This window comes from Hyperoodon ampullatus, assembly GCF_949752795.1.
Source record: "Hyperoodon ampullatus genome assembly, chromosome: 13".
Lineage (NCBI taxonomy): Eukaryota > Metazoa > Chordata > Mammalia > Artiodactyla > Ziphiidae > Hyperoodon > Hyperoodon ampullatus.
In genome coordinates this window covers 82,377,995-82,399,045 of record NC_136926.1, presented here as the reverse complement: position 1 = coordinate 82,399,045, position 21,051 = coordinate 82,377,995, and the positions used below count along the sequence as shown (strand labels likewise).

The window sequence follows — 21,051 nt, the reverse complement described above, 5'->3', positions numbered from 1 at the left end:
CTACAGGGCCCCTGTGTCCATGATGAGGACTCTGGCCTGTCGCTCATAGGAAAACCTGCCCTTCAGGCTCTTTTGTACCACTGCCATTTTTATGAACATTTGAATCAGATGGTAAAACATTGTTACCTGGGCCGGTATATGTTTGATTTGAATTGTTCTGCTCTTAATGGAACTTCTGAAGGCAATGATTTAAATGGTAAGAATATTATATTTATATTTTTAATAAAATGTAACATTTCTTAAACTGTTAAAAACCTATGTGTTTGTTACAAAATATTTGAAAAATAATGAAAAGTACACAGGAAAACATTCTCTAGTCCCACTACCCAGAGGTTGCCTTTGTTACCTTACAGTGTATTTTCTTCCAGTCTTCTTTCTCTGTGTAGCTTTTGTTTGTTTTACATAATTGTGTTCATATCTTACATACATTTTTGTATTTCCTCCTTTCACTAAACATTGCCTAAGCATTTTTCTATGTTATAAATTCTTCATGGAAACCATTTTTGACATTTTACTAATGTTTCATAAGTTATTTCATGCCCTTCAGTAAAGTTTTACAGTTTTTTTCTCTATTAATGTCTTAAATTTTTGGAAGGTTCTTCCCAGGCAATCAAGAATGAGACCTTTCCTACTAAATTTTCTAATTTGTTTTGCTAATATATTGAAAAACTATTTGTTTTTTGGAATGTTACTCATTTATCAAAATATATGCTGAAATCTTTTCATTTCTACTTGTATGTAGATTCTCTTGGATATCCTAAGTATAAGATCTTAGCACATATAAATGATAATTATGTCTCATAATAATAAATGATAATTTAATAGAAAGAATAAAGATAATTTTAAGATAAAAATAAATATAAAATAATAAAAATTTAAAAAATTTTAAAGTAATGTTAAAAAATCTTGACATAATTTCCCACAGAAAAGGTACAAGAATAGAACAGAGAATTCCCAAATGTTAACATTTTACTATACTTGCCCTCCTACACCATGTGTATGTGTGTGTGTATAAGTGAAATATATTTATTTATATGCATATATACATATATATATTTTTTTTTCTGAGCCATTCAAGAGTAAACTGCAAACATGAAGTTCCCTTACCCTGAAATACTTAAATGTAAATTTCTGGTTCACTTTTCTGCTCACTTCTTGGAGGCATTAAAGGAGAATGACATTTGATGAAGTTTTTGAACATTCTAAACAAATGTCCCTGTGAGGAAAGTGACCGCTTTAATTGTTTGGATTCCTCTGTATCTGTGTTACTGGAAGCATGGCCCTTGAACCAGCAGCACTGACATCTTCCAGCTTGTTAGAAATGCAGATTTACGCCACCCCCGACCTTGACTTGGGGAGTGGAATCTCTGGGAATAGGACTCAGGAAACCACTTTAACGAGCCCTTTATGATTCTTCTGCACTTTGAAGTTTGGGAGCTGGTGCTCTTGCTAAGTAGTGTTAGATTAAGCTAAAGCGCAGTCAAGTAATTGTTTAAAATTTTTTTGTGTGAAACATGCTGTATATATAAATTAATTAAGAATAATAAAAATTAGGCACACTTCTTTCACACTTCTTTAGTTCTGGATTGGTTTCATGTAAGGAGTATTCTTTCTGTTAATCGTTACAGTGCCCAGAAGACTATTCACGTTGACAGTTTTCTTGTTGTCACAGGCTTAGATGACTCATTCAAGTTTTGGAGGGCTCCATCTCGGATGTCCAGTCAAGATCGAGATCCAAGTTCTCTCTCCACTTTGGAAACAATGGTACTTCCAAAGAACGCATAAGTGCTGCATTTTGAATTTCTGAAAAAATTTGAATTTACATAGTGGAGGGATAAGAATGTATGTGAAATATAAGGTTATGACCATAACAACTGTGATTTATTTGAAGTGCCATCTATAGCAGAACTAGTGTCTGTCTTGCTCAAATAAGTGCACTGAATATCCTTTTAGATGAATTTTCAACCTCTTTCCTACCTTTTTTGATAGAACTGGAAGTTCAAAAGTTTTAAAATGTTTATCAGTAGTAGTAGAAAAAGAGAACAAATCCCATATGATTAGTAATGCTTGATTACCCTGAAATTTTGCTTAAGGACAAGGCAGTTTGAAGAATGTTGATCCATTCAGATGATTCCAGTGTGGTACTAATGATTTTAAACACATTTCTAAATGTTTGCATCAAATAGAAGCTTGTCTTGATTATCTGAAATACCTGAAATTTATGTACACCTGCCTGCCTTTCTTCCTTTTTTTTTTTTTTATTTATAAGGTGCTTTGTTCTAAAAAGTTTGAGACACTAAGTATTTCTAAATAATGACATGCTAGGTTTCATTTGATTTATAAGCATACAAAATCATTCTCAACTGGAAAGCATTGCAATGTATTTTTGGAACAACATACTGTGTTGTAGAACCTATTAGGAAGGCAAAGCCTCGACACCACTGCTTCCAGGAGCAAAAATAATATGAGAATTAAATAATTATACAGGCATTAATAAGATTCACCTCCTACAGTTTCTCAAGAGACTGGTACTTTTTGCTAAGTTTTAAGAGACTTTTTTTTTCCCTCTAGACTCAGAAGAGTTTATGTTTAGTGCTAAATTGAACCTTTATTTAGAAAAACAGAATAATTACTCCAATTCCACTAGATGTCATGCTTTCTTTTGCAAGCTAGAAATAGTGTGTATCTTTGTCTCAGTAAGAGAAATAATTATATGATTCAATGCTAAAGGGAATTGTATTAATTGGTTATTTAGTTCACAGAAGTACAGTGTTAATATGTGCTTAAAAATAATTCTTCTTAGGTTACGCTGTTTGTTTAAAGGGCTGTAGACTAACTTTGAAATCTTTGTACATTCTTCAGTTCTTTGCTTATAGTAGATATGCAGTAAATAGTAATTGCTGTAAATAACTTTGAGTTAGCTATTTTGTAGATATCAAGTTACATTTATTTATTTTTTAATTAATTAATTAATTAACTTTTGGCTGTGTTGGGTCCTTGCTGCTGTGCGCGGGCTTTCTCTAGTTGTGGTGGGCGGGGGCTACCCTTCGTTGCAGTGTGTGGGCTTCTCATTGCGGTGGCTTCTCTTGTTACGGAGCACGGGCTGTAGTCGTACGGGCTTCAGTAGTTGTGGCATGTGGGCTCAGTAGTTGTGGCATGTGGGCTCTAGAGTGCAGGCTCAGTAGTTGTGGCACACAGGCTTAGTTGCTCCGCGGCATGTGGGATCTTCCTGGACCAGGGCTCGAACCCATGTCCCCTGCATTGGCAGGCGGATCCTTAACCACTGCGTCACCAGGGAAGTCCCCAAGTTATATTTACTCTATACAAAGAAACTTACATACAAAAAACAAAAGCAAATCAAACTTTTGCATTTCTCTATTTTATAATAATATATAAATCTTACAGATTAAGATACTAGATTTTCCAAGAAACACTTTGGAAATATGTCACTTATTATAATCATTATTAAAATAGAAGCCTCTATTAATGCAAAAGTCTTTAACTTGTTTATGTTAGGATATCACATAGACTTTTAGAAATACATACCAGTGAAATCTGTTTTTTTTTTAAGAATTCATATATATAGTCTTATGTAAGATTTACCTTCTTGTAGTTTCTCAAAAGATTAGTATTACCTGTTAGAATTTTTACAGTCAACTTTTTTCTTTCTTTTTTCGTTTTCAAACAGAAGAGTTTTGGTATTGGTGAATTACTCACCGAATTGGTGACTTTTATTCACAAAAGTTAATCTAATTACCCCAATTCTATGAATTGTCATGTTTTCCTTACCATATGAGATATACTATGTATCTTTTTTCCAGCAGGAGACAAATATGGAGAGTTTATTCATTATACCATTACTTTAAATTTCTTTCTTTCTTTCTTTCTTTTTGGCTGCATTGGGTCTTTGTTGCTGTGTGCGGGCTTTCCCTAGTTGCGGCGAGCGGGGGCTACTCTTTGTTGTGGTGTTCAGGCTTCTCATTGCAGTGGCTTTTCTTGTTGCGGAGCATGGGCTCTAGGCACACGGGCTTCAGTAGGTGTGGCGCTCGGTCTCAGTAGTTGTGGCCCGCGGGCTCTAGAGTGCAGGCTCAGTAGTTGTGGCACATGGGCATAGTTGCTCCACAGCATGTGGAATCTTCCCAGACCAGGGATCAAACCTGTGTCCCATGCATTGGCAGGCGGATTCTTAACCACTGCACCACCAGGGAAGCCGTTATACCAGTATTACTTTAAACCTAAACTGTCAGTACCCAGACCAACTAATACTTTCTCAGGTATAAGAAAATGTTGAAGTTACAAATTGAGGTATCAGTTGAGTGGATGTAAATCTTGCTAATGAATTTATCTCGTTATTCATATCATTATTTTGTATGTCTCCCAGAATTGAGAAAAGATACAATTTGTTGATTGGTTTGTTTTTCCACTTTGTCTTTCTAAGGAAAGCACTGTCTTTTGATATGGGTCGTATCATCCAGTGTGCTGTTGCTGGGTCATTATCCTTTCTGTGCTGTTAATGCCACATTAGGGACTTTAATGGTGTTATCTAATGAATATTAGTTTAGTTGATTTCGACTTGTATGTTTTGTAAATTATAGGTAGAGTAAGGAGTGTCATTGTTACCTTGGGGGTGTTGCCCTGGTAAATAAATGCCTTTTCAGAGATGGCTTCCCTCAACTCAGTGTCTCCTTCCCCAGGGGAGGAGGGGTCAGGTATCAGTTGTTTTTCCTCCTGAAATCACATTTCTACTTCTCAGAAATACCCAAACTGGATAGGTGTTTATGCCTAGGACAAACCAGTTTGTAGCAACAGCTTTAAGAACAAAATTTGATCTTTTCTGCTGCTCTTGAGCAGATTATGTCTGTATTTTTTAAAATCTGTTTTATCAATTATCAAAAAAGAGGAAATGTAGGTCATTTGCTTTTGAGCTTTTCTTTGTGAAATATGTGATTCTTTCAAACTTCCTGGAGCACTAATTTAAGGAAAACTGATTTTACTTTAAATTTATTTAAACATTTATAGAGAAATTTTACTCATGGGTCCTCTTAGTCTTTAAAAAATTGAAAATCATTTTACTGTTTTACAGAAGAAGAGATTAAGGCATGGAATGAATAAGTGTCTTGTGTAAGGTTCCAGCACTGCTAACTAGTGGAGCGTTATTTGAATCCAGAAGTGTGTTTGGCTCTAGAGCCCAGGTCGTTGGCCATGATGTTTTGCTCCTTCACTACAAAGCAAGATGTGATCAGTCCCGAAATAGATGTTACAGTCGGGGTGCAGTGAGCTTAGATTAGAAGGAATGATGAAATATAGGTAGTGATTTTGTGTAAGAAGTGGCAATTGAAATGGGCTTTAAAGGATTAATCCCTTTTTTGTATTATGTACACATTTGCAAGGAACTAAAAAGATACTCAAATATATCTTAGAATTCAGTACCCACTTATGAGGTTTGAAAGTCTACTTGAGAACATAAAGCATAATTAGGAAATAGCTGAATGCCAAGCTGTGTGGTACTGAATGCCTTAGATATTCAGAAGGTGCAAGATGGGGTTGTTTTGAGGGTGGGAAGAAGGCTGAAGTTTGATTCCTGGTGTAACCAGGTGGGGTTAGCCAGGAGAGCCGAGTCCGGTTTTGGATTTGAAGAGATAAGAGGTAACAGCTGTAAAGATATAAAGACATTCCAGCAAAGTAAAATGTCATGAAGCATTACAAAGGACATTAGAGAAAGATGAATTGACATTTGTTTGATGGTAGTTAAAAGTTATTTTATAAAACAGGATGACAATACATTTATGTATTGATGTGTATTATTAAATATAGTCAAATGAGTGTCCATTGAAGATTATTTTCAAGCAAGCAGGATTTGAGCATAGTAGTAGAGCAAGTCAGCTTAATACTTTTTTACCTTTATTTATTAAAATAGTAATATGTTAATATAGCAAAGTTTAAAAATATAAATAGGCTAGTAGAAATATAAATCACCCCTAATCAATTTTTAAAACACAGTATATTGCTATAGAAAGAAGTTCTTGTGTTTTCTCAGCCATATGGGGTAAGTTATAATGCAACTATTAGATGCTTTCTAAAATCATATTTTCAAAATTTGTGTATCCCTTCCTTGGACTATACAGAGGAAAATCATGGCGTTTATTAATGCCTGACCTTGGTCACGAATGGCAACTTAGCGTTCTAATGAGCCAGGTGTTTAGTGGCCCTCAGAAGCTCTCTTTCCCTGCAGTGAATGCTATCTCTGTTTTCATCCATAGTGAGGACTGCTTGAGTGTTTGCCAACTGAAAGGATGTTCAGTGAAAAGATAAAGGATTCCGGCATCCTTGTCCTCTTAAACTTTCTTGTGTAACCAAGGGAGCTTGTGGGAGGAGCCAGGCTCGTTCATCAGCTCCTGCACGGTTGTGATGTCAGTCTCCGTCCGTGTGTGCTTGTTGCTTCACACGCTAAAAGTTATCTGGATGTCTATTGATAGGAACTGTTTTTTGTTTTTTTTTTTTTTTTTTTTGCGGTACATGGGCCTCTCACTGTTGTGGCCTCTCCCATTGCGGAGCACAGGCTCCGGACGCGCAGGCTCAGCAGCCATGGCTCACGGGCCCAGCCGCTCCGCGGCATGTGGGATCTTCCCAGACCGGGGCACGAACCCGTGTCCCCTGCATCGGCAGGCGGACTCTTAACCACTGCGCCACCAGGGAAGCCCGGAACTGTTTTTTTTTAAACACATCTCTTATAAGCAATTTTAGGTAAATATAATTTTTAAAATGTCTTTAGGTTTTTCTCCCTGTTATGTAGATCTAATGTTATGTCAAACAAGGTATTTTATACATGCTTATTTATGAGTGATTTATTTAGAGTGAGATTTATCCAGCCTTCAATTTTAGGTGACTTTATGTGCTTAGCTTACTTTTTTGGCTACAGCTTCTGTATTTCTTATTACTGTAATGTCATACTTGAAGTGGTGAGAGGCAATTGAGGTCTTAAGTTGAAAGAGGGATTTTTAAAAACTATATATTAATTTCATGTGCCATTTTCTTCAAATTTATATTCTCTTTACTATCATAAACTGCAAATGAAAATAACCTTGGGTTTTGTTTTCATCCTGTTATATCAAGTCTAAGGTACCTACTTTAAGCGTTAGAATAGATATGTAATCAATATGCAAATATCGTGAGCTGTACAGTATCTGGGTTTGTGGTAGGGTTGATTCATAAGTTCTGTTGACAGCTTACCTGTGTACATGCACGGACCTGGAGCTTATCCAAGTATGGAAAGTTCATGCTGTCTCAGAGAAAAGAAAATTGATGGGAAGATACAGTATTTTTCCACATATGAGGTACTTGACATCAGTTTGGGCTTTTTCAGTTTTAAGGCGTTTACAGCCTGCTCATTGGTAAACCTGTGTGTGAAATTGTGTTTGTTTTCTACAGAATTTCTGTTATGTTTAATGTTTCCAAAAAATGTATTCTGAAGAACAATGTCAGATATTGCCTAATTTTTAAAAACAGTTCATTTGTGACATGGGGAGAGGTAGAGAACAATCCACAAAATACTTCTGCTGATTCTTTTAGAGGCACTATTACAATTTGTGTGTGCCATTTGAAACTTTAAAAAACCCTTTTATTATAAATTAAGAAGTGCAAAATATCTCAAAGGACACAACGAATTATAAAGTAGTTTTTTTTTTAGCCTTTCAACATTTGAGCGTAAGTGGGAAGGGGCTTTATCAGGACCTTAAACTCTAGATGGGCTTCAGATCAAAACTGTACTCCTTTGAGTTACTGATTTGTATAAACTGTAACAGGTCCTATAAGAAGAAGTAGAAAATGCCATTCAAAAAACTGTTTTAACTCTCGAGATACGGAGTATTTTCCGTTATGTGAACTAGTGTACTTTTGTAATATACCTTTTTGTTCGGGGATATCTTGTATATATATATTGCTCGTGTTTCATTTTCCAACTAGTAATGTGAATGAGTGACTGTTCCGAGTATAGAATGATTTTCTTTCCTGACCCCCAGGTGGCGGCGTCGTCGGCAAGTGCTGAAGTTCAGCCGCTAGTGCTCTGCACGGCGCCTCTCCCCGAAGCCTCACATGACCAGTTTGTGGCTCAAGGTATCCTTTTAGGAAGACATTCTACTTTCAAAAATAAAAATGATAAGTTGGTCCAGGCAGATACGTTGAAAGTAAATGTTTAGATAAGAACCAAATTAAATAAGTCACAGAACAAACTGTCTAGATAAGAACAAAATGAAATATCACAGAACATGATAGAATAAATATATCGGAAATTAACAAAACAAATACTCTTAACTAATAAATGGGAATTTGGCCATCAGATGAACAGTCTGACTGCCATATGGTTTCCTATTAGATAAGAGTAGATATTTGGTGTTTGAATCGAGGAACTAATGAATATTAATTAGCTTCATTTTTTTTCCCTTTTGGGAAAACACCTCAATTTACCACAGTAATCCACTTGAAAGTGACGAGAATGGGGTCATAAGTATTTTGCAAAGCCTATGCTTTCATTTTAAAGCACACAAAGTGTTTTGAGTCTTTATTTTGTTAGAAATGCATGATGAGTAGCCTAGGGTTTATTTTTATTAATGACAATATATCGATTTTACTCTTTGTGTTAGGCACTGCCTCCAACTCTATTATGCTTTACGCTTTATATATTTATGTAGTTTACAACCTAACTTTTGTTTCTTCTAAGACAGTAGATAGACCTTTATTCAGTAGCATTAAATTCCTAACCTATATAGAATATACTACCTAAAAAAAAGGTAATTTTAAACACTGAAATATAAGCATGTGCAGAGAAAATGCTTTCTAAAACTTTAGAGATACTTGCTTAAGTAAGACTTTACTCTGAATTTTCATTACAGTGTTTGTTCCATAACTTCCTAAACAATGTCTCATTTTGGTTTATAGTAATTTATGTTAACAATATACAAAAGAGTTTAATTATAGAAAGTACTCATTTGATCCTCTTAAGAACAAAAGGAGCAAACTCAGGTTGTTTTAAGTGGCTAAGGACACAGAGCATGAAATGAAATTTGATAATGAATTTCATGAATATTTATTTCTAAGAGTGTGTTACGTTACTATTTTTTAAACAGCTTTATTGAGATATAATTCACATTCATACAGTTCACCCATTTTAAGTGTACAATTCATTGTTTTTTAATATATTCACAGAGTTGTTCAATCATTACCACAGTCAGTTTTAGAACATTTTCATCACCCCAAAAAGAAACCTTGTTCCCATGAGCAATCACTCCTGATCTCCCCCATTCTCCCCAGCCTGAGGCAATCACTAATCTACTTTCCCTCTTTATAGATTTGCCTGTTTTGGACATTTCATAAAAATGGAATCATACGATATGTGTTCTTTTGTGTCTGGCTTCTTTCACTCAGCATAATATTTTTAAGATTTATCCGTGTCGTAGTCTGTATCAGTGATTCATTTTTTATTACTGAATGATATTCCACTATGTGGATATACTATATGGATATATATGGATATACTGCATTTTATTTACCCATTCATCAGTTGATGGACATTTGGATTTTTTCCACTTTTTGACTTTTATGAATAATAATGCTACAAACAGTCATACAGGTTTTTATGTGAACATACAGTTGTGTGGTTTTTGTTTGTTTTTTGATTTCCTTATTCTTGACTTGGATTTATTTTATTTTCAAGGTTTGTGCTTAGAATATATATTCATGCTCAGTTTTACTGTTTGCCAATTACTTGAGTGTATGTATTTGACAAAAAAGTATTTTACTCCTTTTTGTTGAATCTGCCGACGAATCTTTGAATAGTACTGGAAAGCATTAAATATCTTTTGTCAGTGAGCCTTAAGACTAAAGCAATTTTGTTGTTACATATCTTTCTAAATTCCGTCTCTTTAAAATAGTTAGTGTTAAGATAAAATTTTTTTAGTGATAATGAGATTATAGTTCCCTCAGCTGGAATTCTCAGTGAAGGATTTCTCCATGAAGCTGGTTAGTCCTTTTATTTCTTGTTCTGTTAATTCTTGATTAACCAGGGAATTACAATGCCCCAAAGCGATTTAGAGCAGGATGACGAGAATTTTCCCTATCATGTACATTAGGGCCACTTTAGATGTCCAACTTCTCATTTTTAAGTTTAGTTTCTAACTTTTGTAAAAGAAAAATCCTTTTATGTTTTAAGAAAGGCTTTAACAGTGTCTCATGATCTATAAGCGTACATTTGATCTACAAAGTTGAAAAGAATCATTACAAAATAAAAATGTTAGTATATTTGAGTATTACAAATATAAATAATTGAGATAGTTCTCTCCAGATAAAATATTACATTTTTTAAAATATATTGAATGAGTTTGAATTTCTTAAATGTTAAGCCCCTCCTATTTTATTGGTATTCTTTTCTTCTGTATGCTGCCCTAGAAGTGCTGAAGACATGTAGGACATCTTTTGTAAATATATAAAATTTTCCCTTAAAAGCAGTTGAACTATTTCTGTGGAATTCCCTAAATTTAATTTTCCCAATTTAGTTTAAAATATCAAATCTGTCTTGACAGTAAATAGTTCCAAAGTGCCTCCTCCAAGGAATTAGTAAATTACAAAGGAAAATATTATAACTTTATAATGGAGAAACCTAGTAGACACCACCTTAATCCATCAAATGGCCAAAGTTAACACCACCCATAATGGGCCAAATAGGAATCATGTTTCTCCTGATATAATGTCCTGAAGATCTAATTATGAGGGAACATCAAACATCAGACACTCTACAAGGGAACTAGCTTGTGTTCTTCACAAAATGTCCAGGTCCTGAAAAACAAAGCAAGACTGAGGAACCCTTCCAGTTCAAAACCCAGAGACATGAGAATTAAAGGCAAAGCAGATCTCGAATTGGATCCAAACAAGAAAAAGAACTTTTTCTTTTTGCTGTAAAGGATGCTGGTGGGACAGTATGCAAAATTTGGAAAAGGTCTATGGATTAGATAGTACCGCTGCATCAATGTTAATTTCCTGGTTTTGATAATTGTACTGTGGTTATAAAAGACAAAGTCCTGTTTTTAGGAAGTTAACTTAGGATTAAAGGGGCATTTGTGTGCAGCTCACAAACAGCTCATAAGAAGGTAGGTAGATAGGTAGATAAAACGTGGTAAAATACTAATATTTAGGGATCTGGGTAAAGGTATATTGGGAATTTTTGTACTCTTGTACTTTTCGGTAAGTTTGATTTATTCAAAATATAATGTTTCTTTAAAAAAGAAATAAGAAACGAAGGTCATGAGGGAATCTTGAGGCAGATTAAGCTTTCTTGTTAGCAGTACCCTGCTGAGTCTTCTAGGAAAGTTCCCTCATATCTTCAATTCTAAAATCCAGAATCTCTGAAAACGGAAAGTTTTCTCAGAACACAGGTGGAAGTAAAACTTGCCCGTATCTGTATATAGTTGGCTGCAAAATCTGACCAATTCTAGTTTGAGGTTGTATTTGCTTATGTATTCATCCTGATTGCTGTGATTATGTGTCTCCTACATTGCAGAAATATTTATTTCCTTATGGGCTGATGCCCAAGATTCCATTGGAAGTGTTAATTAATATATGGTACGCGTACCTTATTTTCTAAAATCTAAAAATATTTTGAATTCTGAAACACTTCTGACCCCTAGAGTTTCATAAAAAGGATTGTGGAGCATCTCTTTGTTCCTCAGTGTCTGAATGCTTGGGACACAAAACCATGCCCTGCCCTTCTTGTCTTGGCTAGTACACTGTCACCCAAGGTAGACACACACACCCTTGCGTACATGCATGTACACACACACACACACACACACGCACACACGCACTTTGGAGGAGTTGGACGTCTGACTTCCTGGCCTCGGGGTTGAGGTGTGTTGAGCAGTTAAGGGAATTTCCCAGCCATCTCTCTTTGGCAATTATAGGAACTTTCCTCTGATTATCAAAACTTGTGAATATTGTACATAACCACAAGGTAAACAAAATGGTGATAATTTTCACACTTATTTCAATAATAGGTCAGCATGAAACTGCATCTCCGCGGCTTCCTCATGATTCATCCCTTTCTGCTCCTCTGCCCAGACAGTGTGTTTTTGTCACTCCGCCTCTTCTTTCCGCGATGTGCAGCCTCCTAGACAGCCTCTTGGCAACGACTCCAGGCGACACTGCAAATGCTTTTCGACAAGCTCGTCTCATAGAGCTTCTTTGTAGGTAAGAGATAAATACTCCCAGAGAGGCGTGTAGACTGCAGGTTTTTGCTTTTGCCAGAATTGTCTCGACAGTTTTTATTTTAGATCTGTTAAAGCACTTGGATGGGTTTGTTACGTTGACTATTAAGCTTCCCCAGCTCCCCGTCCTGATTTTTTTTAAATTCCAAAGTTCTGAAACCTTATTTGTCCTCTGCCACATTCAAGGAATGTGATGCAAGTCTCCTTGGTCATTCAGAATGGAAGAAGGAGTTTTGGAGTTCATCTCCCTAGCAGTCATATCAGGATAATGTCCTTGGTTTGAAAAGTCTTTTTTTTTTTTTTTTTTGTGGTACATGGGACTCCCACTGCCGTGGCCTCTCCCGCTGTGGAGCACAGGCTCCGGACGCACAGGCTCAGCGGCCATGGCTCACGGGCCCAGCCGCTCCGCGGCACACGAGACCCTCCTGGACCAGGGCACGAACCCGTGTCCCCTGCATCGGCAGGCGGACTGTCAACCACTGCGCCACCAGGGAAGCCCTGAAAAGTCATTTTTAAAGTTCATTTGGAGTTACTTAGTTATGGGAGCCTGAGAGTTTTATTAGAAAGTAGTCTGATAAAATTCAGGGAAATCATGATTTGGTTCTTTCATTTATCTAATATTAATCAGTGTCTGACATAACTTTTTCTGATTTTCTGATTGGTTATATGATATAGTTAAAAAGGCCAAGGATATTGAATTCAGTCTGACTTAAGTCCTAATTAGAGTTCATTCTCTCACTAGTGTTGCAGCCTTGGGAAAGTAACTTTAATCTCTGAAGTGTCATTAATAAACACCTAGTTAATGGGGTTACCATTAGGATTAAAAGTGATGTTGTCTAGGATACTGTCTTATCTTAAGTGTTCCTTTTCTCCTGACATATGTTTATTCTGGCCAAGTGTACCTACCTCCTGTTCACCACATATTCACTTGCATTTCTCTGTCTCTGCCCTTTGAACATTCACTGTCTGAAAGGTCTTCCTCCTCTTTGCCAGATCACAGTGCTTTCTCTTTCTTTCTGGGATAAGAACAGTCTAAAAAGAAAGAAGCCTGCCTTGCCTCCCTTCACAAAGTTGTGGTTACTCCTTTACTCTGCCCTTTATAATAAGCAGCAGGGCGTGAGTTTGTTCTGTTTACATTCATTTGTCATCTTTTCTACTTTGATGCCTACTAGAGTTGAAAAAAGGAAACTGCTAGTTGATTGTCTTTCCTTCTTGAATGTTTCCTGCCTCAAAAAGGGTCAGAGTGGGGCTTTTGGAATATTCTGGCTTCTCCAGAGTCAGTTAAGAGTCTGTTGTGACATTGAGGGCACAGAGGTATTAAAGACTCTTTCATGGCAAAGGCTTATTTTTCCATCCCTGTTCTTTATTTCTGATTTAAATTTTTTTTCCTGTTTGTTTTTCATTATTTTGTTTTTTACTTTCAAAATCAGAACTTATTTCCTGGCAAATGTTTTTCCTGTTTTAAATAGGGACATAGCCACCAGGGTCTTTCTCTTGTTTCTTTTCCTTCTGAAAGGGCTTTATTATATTTTATTCTGCTTTTAATAGGTTTCATTAGATATTTCTCTTAGAATTCCTTGTTTCCCACATTTATCTGATGAGATCTTTTCCTGTGTTCTGAAATATTGTAGGGTAACTTTTATAAACATTTATTTCCGTTATTTTATAAAAATCCTTTTTCTTGAATTCTGTTCATGGTTATATCCGAACTTTAAATTCTGACGAATTAGTCTTCAGTAATAAGCATACTGATCATCTGAAGGGCGCTCCTTCTCTGTCCTCACAGCATCGCAGATGCCGCCCTCATAGAGACGAGCATCCAGGAGCTCCAGGCCCTGCTGCCTGCGTCATCTCCTGTTGAACACGCTCAGGCTCAGGTAAGCGCCTGCACCTGCACGTGCGTTCGTTTACCCTTAAATGCCAGAAACGTAAATTCTACTGAGGATATACTAACCACAGAAGAAAGTTGAACATCTCTCGGGATATACGTGGTATGACGAGGTTATTTGAAATAGGTTACTTAATAGATGGTAGAAAAGAGCAGTGGGGTTTGAAGACCTAGATTGTGTTCTGGTTCCATCATTAACCAGCTAGAAATGTTTAATCAAGGGTATCTTTGAGCACCGTGTTAAAAAAAGGGGATGTTGTATAGCCCACCTTCCCCTTCTGTGATTTTAGCCTGTCTCTGTCATTTCCACCTAAATTGAAGTTGTGAAATACTTAGTGACTAAATTCTGTGTATATTCAAAACTCAGTCTAATAAGAATAAATTTATGTTTGTTCCTTCACAGATATTTAGTGTAGTTGCTGCTAATAGAAATATTATCATAAAATCAGATTTTGTAAGAAGGGCTACATGATTTATTTGGGGTGAGAGATAATTACAGGCAGACTAGCAGTATCTTTTGCTTTGTGATGTCTTCTTTGAGCTTTCTGAATACGGCAGACCCCCTAGGGCAAGGTTGGGTAACACTGTACCTCATCTTCCAAACACTGTCCCACTGCAGCGTTTTCATTTGTGAGTGTGCTTATTTGCATAATGACCATCGCCTCCATTTTTCTGTCTGTCCATCCAACAAATCTTTATTAAGGGCCTACTGTGTACCAGGATCTTCCCTAAATGAATGAAGCAAAGACCCTTTCCCTCAAGTTGGGAGAGTAGATAGTGAGCAACTACATCTATGCCTGATGTTGTCTTAGACGTGGAAGAAGAAAAACTAAAGCAGGGACAGGAAGTGAGGTCAGAGTTGCAGGGGCAGGGCTTTTCCGCATGGGGTGGTCAGGGAGGGGCTTTCAGACAGTGACGTGTGGCCTGAAGTTTTAGTGAGGAAGCTGGTCCTATGGGGCATAGCAGGGCGCCTGAGAGCTGGCCTATTCAAGAAGCAGAAAGCAGTGGCCAGAGCAGAACCTGCGAGGCGGAGATGGGGCTAGAGAGTTCAGGGCTCCATGAAGGCAGGGCCTTCCTGTTTCATGCCATTGTGTCCTGAGTGTCAGGCACAGTGCCCTTCCCATGGCAGGTGCTCATTCAGTCCCTGTGGAATGAATGAATAATAACAGTAACGAACCTTCATGGGTGCTTGTTTGTGTGAATTTATGTAATGCTCACATCAATCACATGAAGTACCATTAGCGGCCCTTTTTTATAAAGGAAATGACTGGAGCCCAGAGATGAGTAGCTTGCCCAGGGTCACTCACACAGTAAGGGCAGAGCCAAGATGCCAGAACACGCAGGCTGGTTGTAGAAGCCACGCTCTTACTGCTGCACTGCCTGGCCTTATGTAGACTAAATGTTCTTGCCTTTTGTCCTTACATAAGATCATTCATTCCAGAAAAATTTTGGAGCACATGCTTTGCCACATTGTGTTGTAGGTGCTAGTGATGCATCTCTGAACAAAGCAGACACATACCCCTGCCCACATGAAGTCTGTGTCCTCGGTACAGGAGAGACAGTAAACAGTAAATAAAATTTAACTGTTTTATCGGATGGTGGCGAATGGTGTGGAAAAAATAAATGAGGATGGGTAAAGGGGAGACAGGTTGATGTTTTTCTTGTCGGGTGGTCAGAAAAGGCGTCCTGGAGGTGAGATGTGAGCAGATGCCTCGGAGGTGAGGAAACAGGCCGTGGGTCGTGGGCAAAGTGTGTGGGCAGGACTCTGCATGGTGAGCCTGCAGGCAGCCAAGGTACGAGGGTTCTGAAGCATGGAGTCGGTTGGTTGGTCTATTTATTTGAAGAAGGAGTTTCAAACATAAAAAAAGAACTACTTTATGAACTACCATATCAATAGCTGATTACATCTTCAGTATGGTAATTTACAAAAGAATCTTTGACAGCTCAGTTGTTCTCTCTCTCTAATGCTTCCTCACCTCCCATGGTTTATCTGTTTATGGTTACACCATACCTGGAGAGGGCAGACTCGCTGTAACTTCAGTAGTGTAGTGTATGAGGGGATCAAAAAATACTTCACAGCAATAAGGAAATTAAATTTCACAAACTGCTTGCATTCTACCCAATAGGAAAAGCGTAGCGCCACCTATACTTTTATGTAAAATATATCTGCAGATTAGATAAAGGGACTACCTTTCATCAAGAGAAGTAGGACAGGAGAACTATTTGGAAATAGTCTGAGGCCATTTACCGTAGAGGCACTATGCCTCCACAAACGCCCAATGGTCCCTGCTCTCACAACAGCAGCCGAATAAGGTGGGAGCAAAAACTGAGTGTGTGTGTGTGTGTGTGCGCGCGCGCGCGCACGTGCGCACATATGTACAGAATGAGACAGAGGCTTCAGAATATCTCTGTAAAGTTCATTTATATGGGCTGTCTCATTGCCTGGGGATAGTGGACAAATGAGTCCTCGCAGTTTATCTTAAATTATTATATATCCAGAGAATTTTTTTTAAAGTACTCTTGCCAGTTAGTACTTCTTATGCTATTAGTATGTATCAAGCAACATTCCCGAGATGTTTTTATTGGTAATTTGGGGGAAGATTTAATTTTTGTTTTGTAACTAAGAATAGTATTTTTATGCTGAAGGATAGTTGAGGCCAAACATTGGACATGTTTGCAGTTTATTTGTAGCAATAACTAGGCTATTAAGCTGGCTTTCGCCACCCCTCAGTTGTACACTTTAAAGAGTATTTTATAATCTTTCTTTACAAAATTGTAGATTTTATGGTTTTGGACTGCCTTTTTTGCTTCTTCCAGAGTATTGGTTCTACAATTTAGCTACTTGAAAAATATGAAGACTTTCTTTCTCTAAATAGAATTCAGAATTTGGTTTTGGAAATATTGCTTTGTTTGGTATTATTATAGTTGACAGTGTTAATGTGGCCATTAATGACAAGCTTATGAGAAAAATAATGCTTTGCTGTGTATTCATTTTAGGTCTTTAAAAATTATGATGACTATTTTATTACTTTTTTATTAACTTATGTTACAAAAAAGTGACTTCTTATAATGCATAGAGAACTAAAATACTTTATCACTGAGATGGGCTTTTCATGTGACATGCTTTGTTTTACTTTATATCCTTTTTTGAATAGGTATCCTTTCTCCTAGAATACCTGTCCTCTTTGTCCAGGCTTCTGCAGTCATGTTTATTGGTAGATCCTGACCTTGTGATTCAGGATGAGATTCTGAAACCTCTTATCACAAACATCATCAGAGTTCTCACCATATGCACCAAAGATATATCAGGTAAGCTTTATTTTTTTAGTTTAGAATGAAAGTAAATAATACTGAGGAAGAATATCTTACCTTGCACCAGGTATTCAGATCAAGGTCACATTTTGGGTTGTTCTTTGCCAGTATTTTGGAAGCCTTTTATAATGTGTTTTATAGTTTGGATATTTTAAGTGGTTCCAGGAGACCATTTGAGGCAATTATGTAGTATAATAAAGGACCATTCCCTGTGCTGTCATTTTAAATGTGGGTAAAGTTCTTTATGAAATGTTAGAAAGTGCCCTAAGTATTACATAGTAATTATTCTTATAGTCTATGGCTAAATAACAAGTTTAAGCAAGTCTAGAATACAGTATCAGAAATTTCCTAAGGTCTGGATTTTTTTTTGGTTTTTTTTGGCTGTGTTGGGCCTTTGTTGCTGTGCGTGGGCTTTCTCTAGTTGCAGCGAGCGGGAGCTACTCTTCGTTGCGGTGCGCGGGCTTCGCATCACAGTGGCTTCTCTTGTTGCGGACCACGGGCTCTGGGCCTGTGGGCTTCAGTAGTTGCAGCACGCGGGCTCAGTAGTTGTGGTGCGCGGGCCCTAGAGCATGCGGGCTTCAGTAGTTGTCGTGCGTGGGCTCAGTAGTTGCAGCATGCGGGCTCTAGGGCGCACGGGCTTCAGTAGTTGTGGCACACAGGCTCGGTAGTTGTGGCTCATGGGCTCTAGAGCACAGGCTCAGTAGTCGTGGCACACTAGCTTAGTTGTTCCATGGCATGTGGGATCTTCCTCGACCAGGGCTCGAACCCGTGTCCCCTGCGTTAGCAGTCAGATTCTTAACCACTGCACCACCAGGGAAGTCCTGGAATTCTTAAAAAATATACTTTGATGAAATGTTGAACATGGAGCTTAGTAGTGGAGAAAATTAAAACAACAAGATTCATTGTCAAAATTAAGATATGATAATTGTCTAAAATAGTTTATAATGAAGTAATTGATCATGTGATAATTCTCTTTGCCCATCAATTCTTTTTTTTTTTTTTTTTTAAGAAGATGTTGGGGGTAGGAGTTTATTAATTAATTAATTTATTTTTGCTGTGTTGGGTCTTCGTTTCTGTGTGAGGGCTTTCTCTAGTTGTGGCAAGCGGGGGCCACTCTTCATCGCGGTGCGTGGGCCTCTCACTATCGCAGCCTCTCTTGTTGCGGAGCACAGGCTCCAGATGCGCAGGCTCAGTACTTGTGGCTCACGGTCCTAGTTGCTCCGCAACACGTGGGATCCTCCCAGACCAGGGCTCGAACCCGTGTCCCCTGCATTAGCAGGCAGATTCTCAACCAGTGCGCCACCAGGGAAGCCCCATCAATTCATTCTTATTTAGTCCTTTGAATTTATGGATTTGCAGGGTTTAGGTCTGGTAAGTGAAGTGGTTTATGATGCCCAGCAAAGCCGGTCCTCAGTGTCTCATCAGTACTAAGTTATCCCAGTGCTAGAGCAGCAGTAATTACTTACATGGAAATTTTGCAAGTGGCAGTGATGTCCTGACTAAGCTAATTAGGTTACACCATGCGTTCTCTACAAGGATGATGATGTCTCCCTACAAGGAGCAAAAAGTGATTCTTGAGGGAAAGGGATGGGGGAGAAAAATCTTAGCTGTTACAGTGGTTTGTGGCCCTCAAAAGCTCAACTCTTCTCAATAAAATCTTATTCCTTAGTATTTAGTTTCTCTTGTTGGGTATCACTTGAGAAGCTTTGACATTGAGCTCATGGAACATGTATGAGAAATATGCAAGATAAGTGCTAAAAACCTGGTGCGAACATGGCTGTGACTGGAGTGCTTTTGATCTAATGCTTGATCCCAAAGTCACATGACAAGAGGTGGCCTGCATGTTTTGGCTGCCAGCAGCTGCCTTGTGGATGTTTTATTGATTTCCTTGCTTTGATTTGAGGCTTTGAAAATTAAATAAAAATGGTATATATTTTAATATTTAAGTATATGAAAGTTATTTAACCCATAATTAATTATGCCAAGTGCTGAAAAGAAAAATTGTCAGTAATATCTGAATGTATATTTAGCAGGTGGTTAAGTTAAAAGTTATTTTCTCGTATCTTTCAAACATTAAACATTAAAATAATTAATTTTTAAGAAATTAAATTTTTTTCTGGAAAAATAACAGTTTTGAATTATTTTATAAAACATTGATTATACTTCTGGTATATATTTATATGATTTGATGATTTTCATATATAATTTTATATATCTTAATTTATATGTGTAAATAAATTACATTAAAATTGTTCAGCAAGCACAGTTATAAAGTTAAATGTGAATAGCTTTTTAGTTTTTAATTTAACTTTCAACTTAAATATTTTATTTGACCATCTTAAGCCTATATTAAATAAAGCTATTTACTCCTTTTATGTGTAAAGTACAAATATATAGATATTACATAAACAGATATATGGTATCTGTGAAATTAATATTTCACGGGGATTGTGATAAGGTGACATATGATTAAAAAGGCTCCTATTTATAGAGCTGATAATGACAAAAGGTTGAGAAACACCAAAGGTTGCTACAATCCAGCCTCCCTGGAAGATGCTCTTTCCCAGTGCCTCATTGATGCTGAAGAACACCGAGCGGGGAGCCTTCAGTTCCTTGTAATGAGTTTGACACAGTTGGCAGATAACTGCTGGCGGTGTGGCCACAGATGACTGTCCTAAGGTAGCTACTGCCCTCCAGCTCCCATTTGCCTAGTAGAGAGAAGGGAAAGGCTGTTTTTCCTGTAGAAGGTTAATTGCTGCACCCCTAGTCATACGTAGGCAAAGCTGCAGAATCCTCTTTGGTATCACAGTTTTCCTTTTGGGGAAATACTCTTTTCCGTTCTTCAAAGAAGTTTCCTTTCTTTACTGCTGTGACCTTGGCCATTATGTTTTCCCCTTTCACCCCTACACAAAGCTGCTAGAGGGGATAAAGAAAACAGGAGAAACTTCACTTTTATAGAAGTAGCACAAGCAATGACATGTTTTTATGATGTGCCCAATATGTAGTTCTGAGGCTATGGCTTAATATTTAGTTTGCCAGTTTCTGCTTATTGTTGAATATGCTTTAATAAGAGGAGGATGTGTGAGTGTGTATTCATTTATCCATAGGAGGGTGGGTGGAAGAGAGATCTTTAAGAAGCAATGAAAAGGAGAAATAGAAATAAATTTTGGATCATGCTGAATTACATTTGTCTTCATTTGATGAATGCATACCTCTTATGTGTAATGAAGTGTCTTGGTGAAGTTTTTCTTCTTTGTGCTAATAACTTGAAATGTTTTGATTAATTTTATAGATAAAGAGTTAATATCGGCTTTTTATCAGACATGGACACATTTATTTAACCTTCTGGCCACACTCCTGAGGAAAGCTGGCCCTGCCTCTTTCCCATCTATTACGATGGGTCTGGCCAGGTACTGGGCGACGGTGGTCGGTAAGAAGATAGTCTCGCTGGGTTTGGGGTTGTTCTGCTAATAAAAATTAAGATAATCCCTTATTTCTGATTTTATGTATAATTTATATGTATTCTCTAAAATTAAGTAGTTATGGCATGGTATATGAAAGAGGAACAAGGTACTTGCTTCGAGAAATTTGCAGTGCTCT

At 37.3% G+C, this 21,051-nt stretch overlaps 1 protein-coding gene across 3 annotated transcripts in view; it reads left to right on the top strand.

Moving 5' to 3' along the window:
* RTTN (rotatin) overlaps window positions 1-21,051 on the top strand; it is a gene marked incomplete at its 5' end in the record, with an annotated part of 141,732 nt that overhangs the window by 88,649 nt on the left and 32,032 nt on the right. For all 3 annotated transcript variants that reach the window (XM_079717941.1, XM_079717940.1, XM_079717939.1), the window contains 7 exons: window positions 7-196; window positions 1,673-1,764; window positions 8,019-8,112; window positions 12,042-12,234; window positions 14,038-14,128; window positions 17,295-17,448; window positions 20,744-20,881. In XM_079717941.1, the coding sequence (XP_079574067.1) occupies window positions 7-196; window positions 1,673-1,764; window positions 8,019-8,112; window positions 12,042-12,234; window positions 14,038-14,128; window positions 17,295-17,448; window positions 20,744-20,881 (952 nt within the window). The remainder of the gene's footprint in view (window positions 1-6; window positions 197-1,672; window positions 1,765-8,018; window positions 8,113-12,041; window positions 12,235-14,037; window positions 14,129-17,294; window positions 17,449-20,743; window positions 20,882-21,051) is intronic.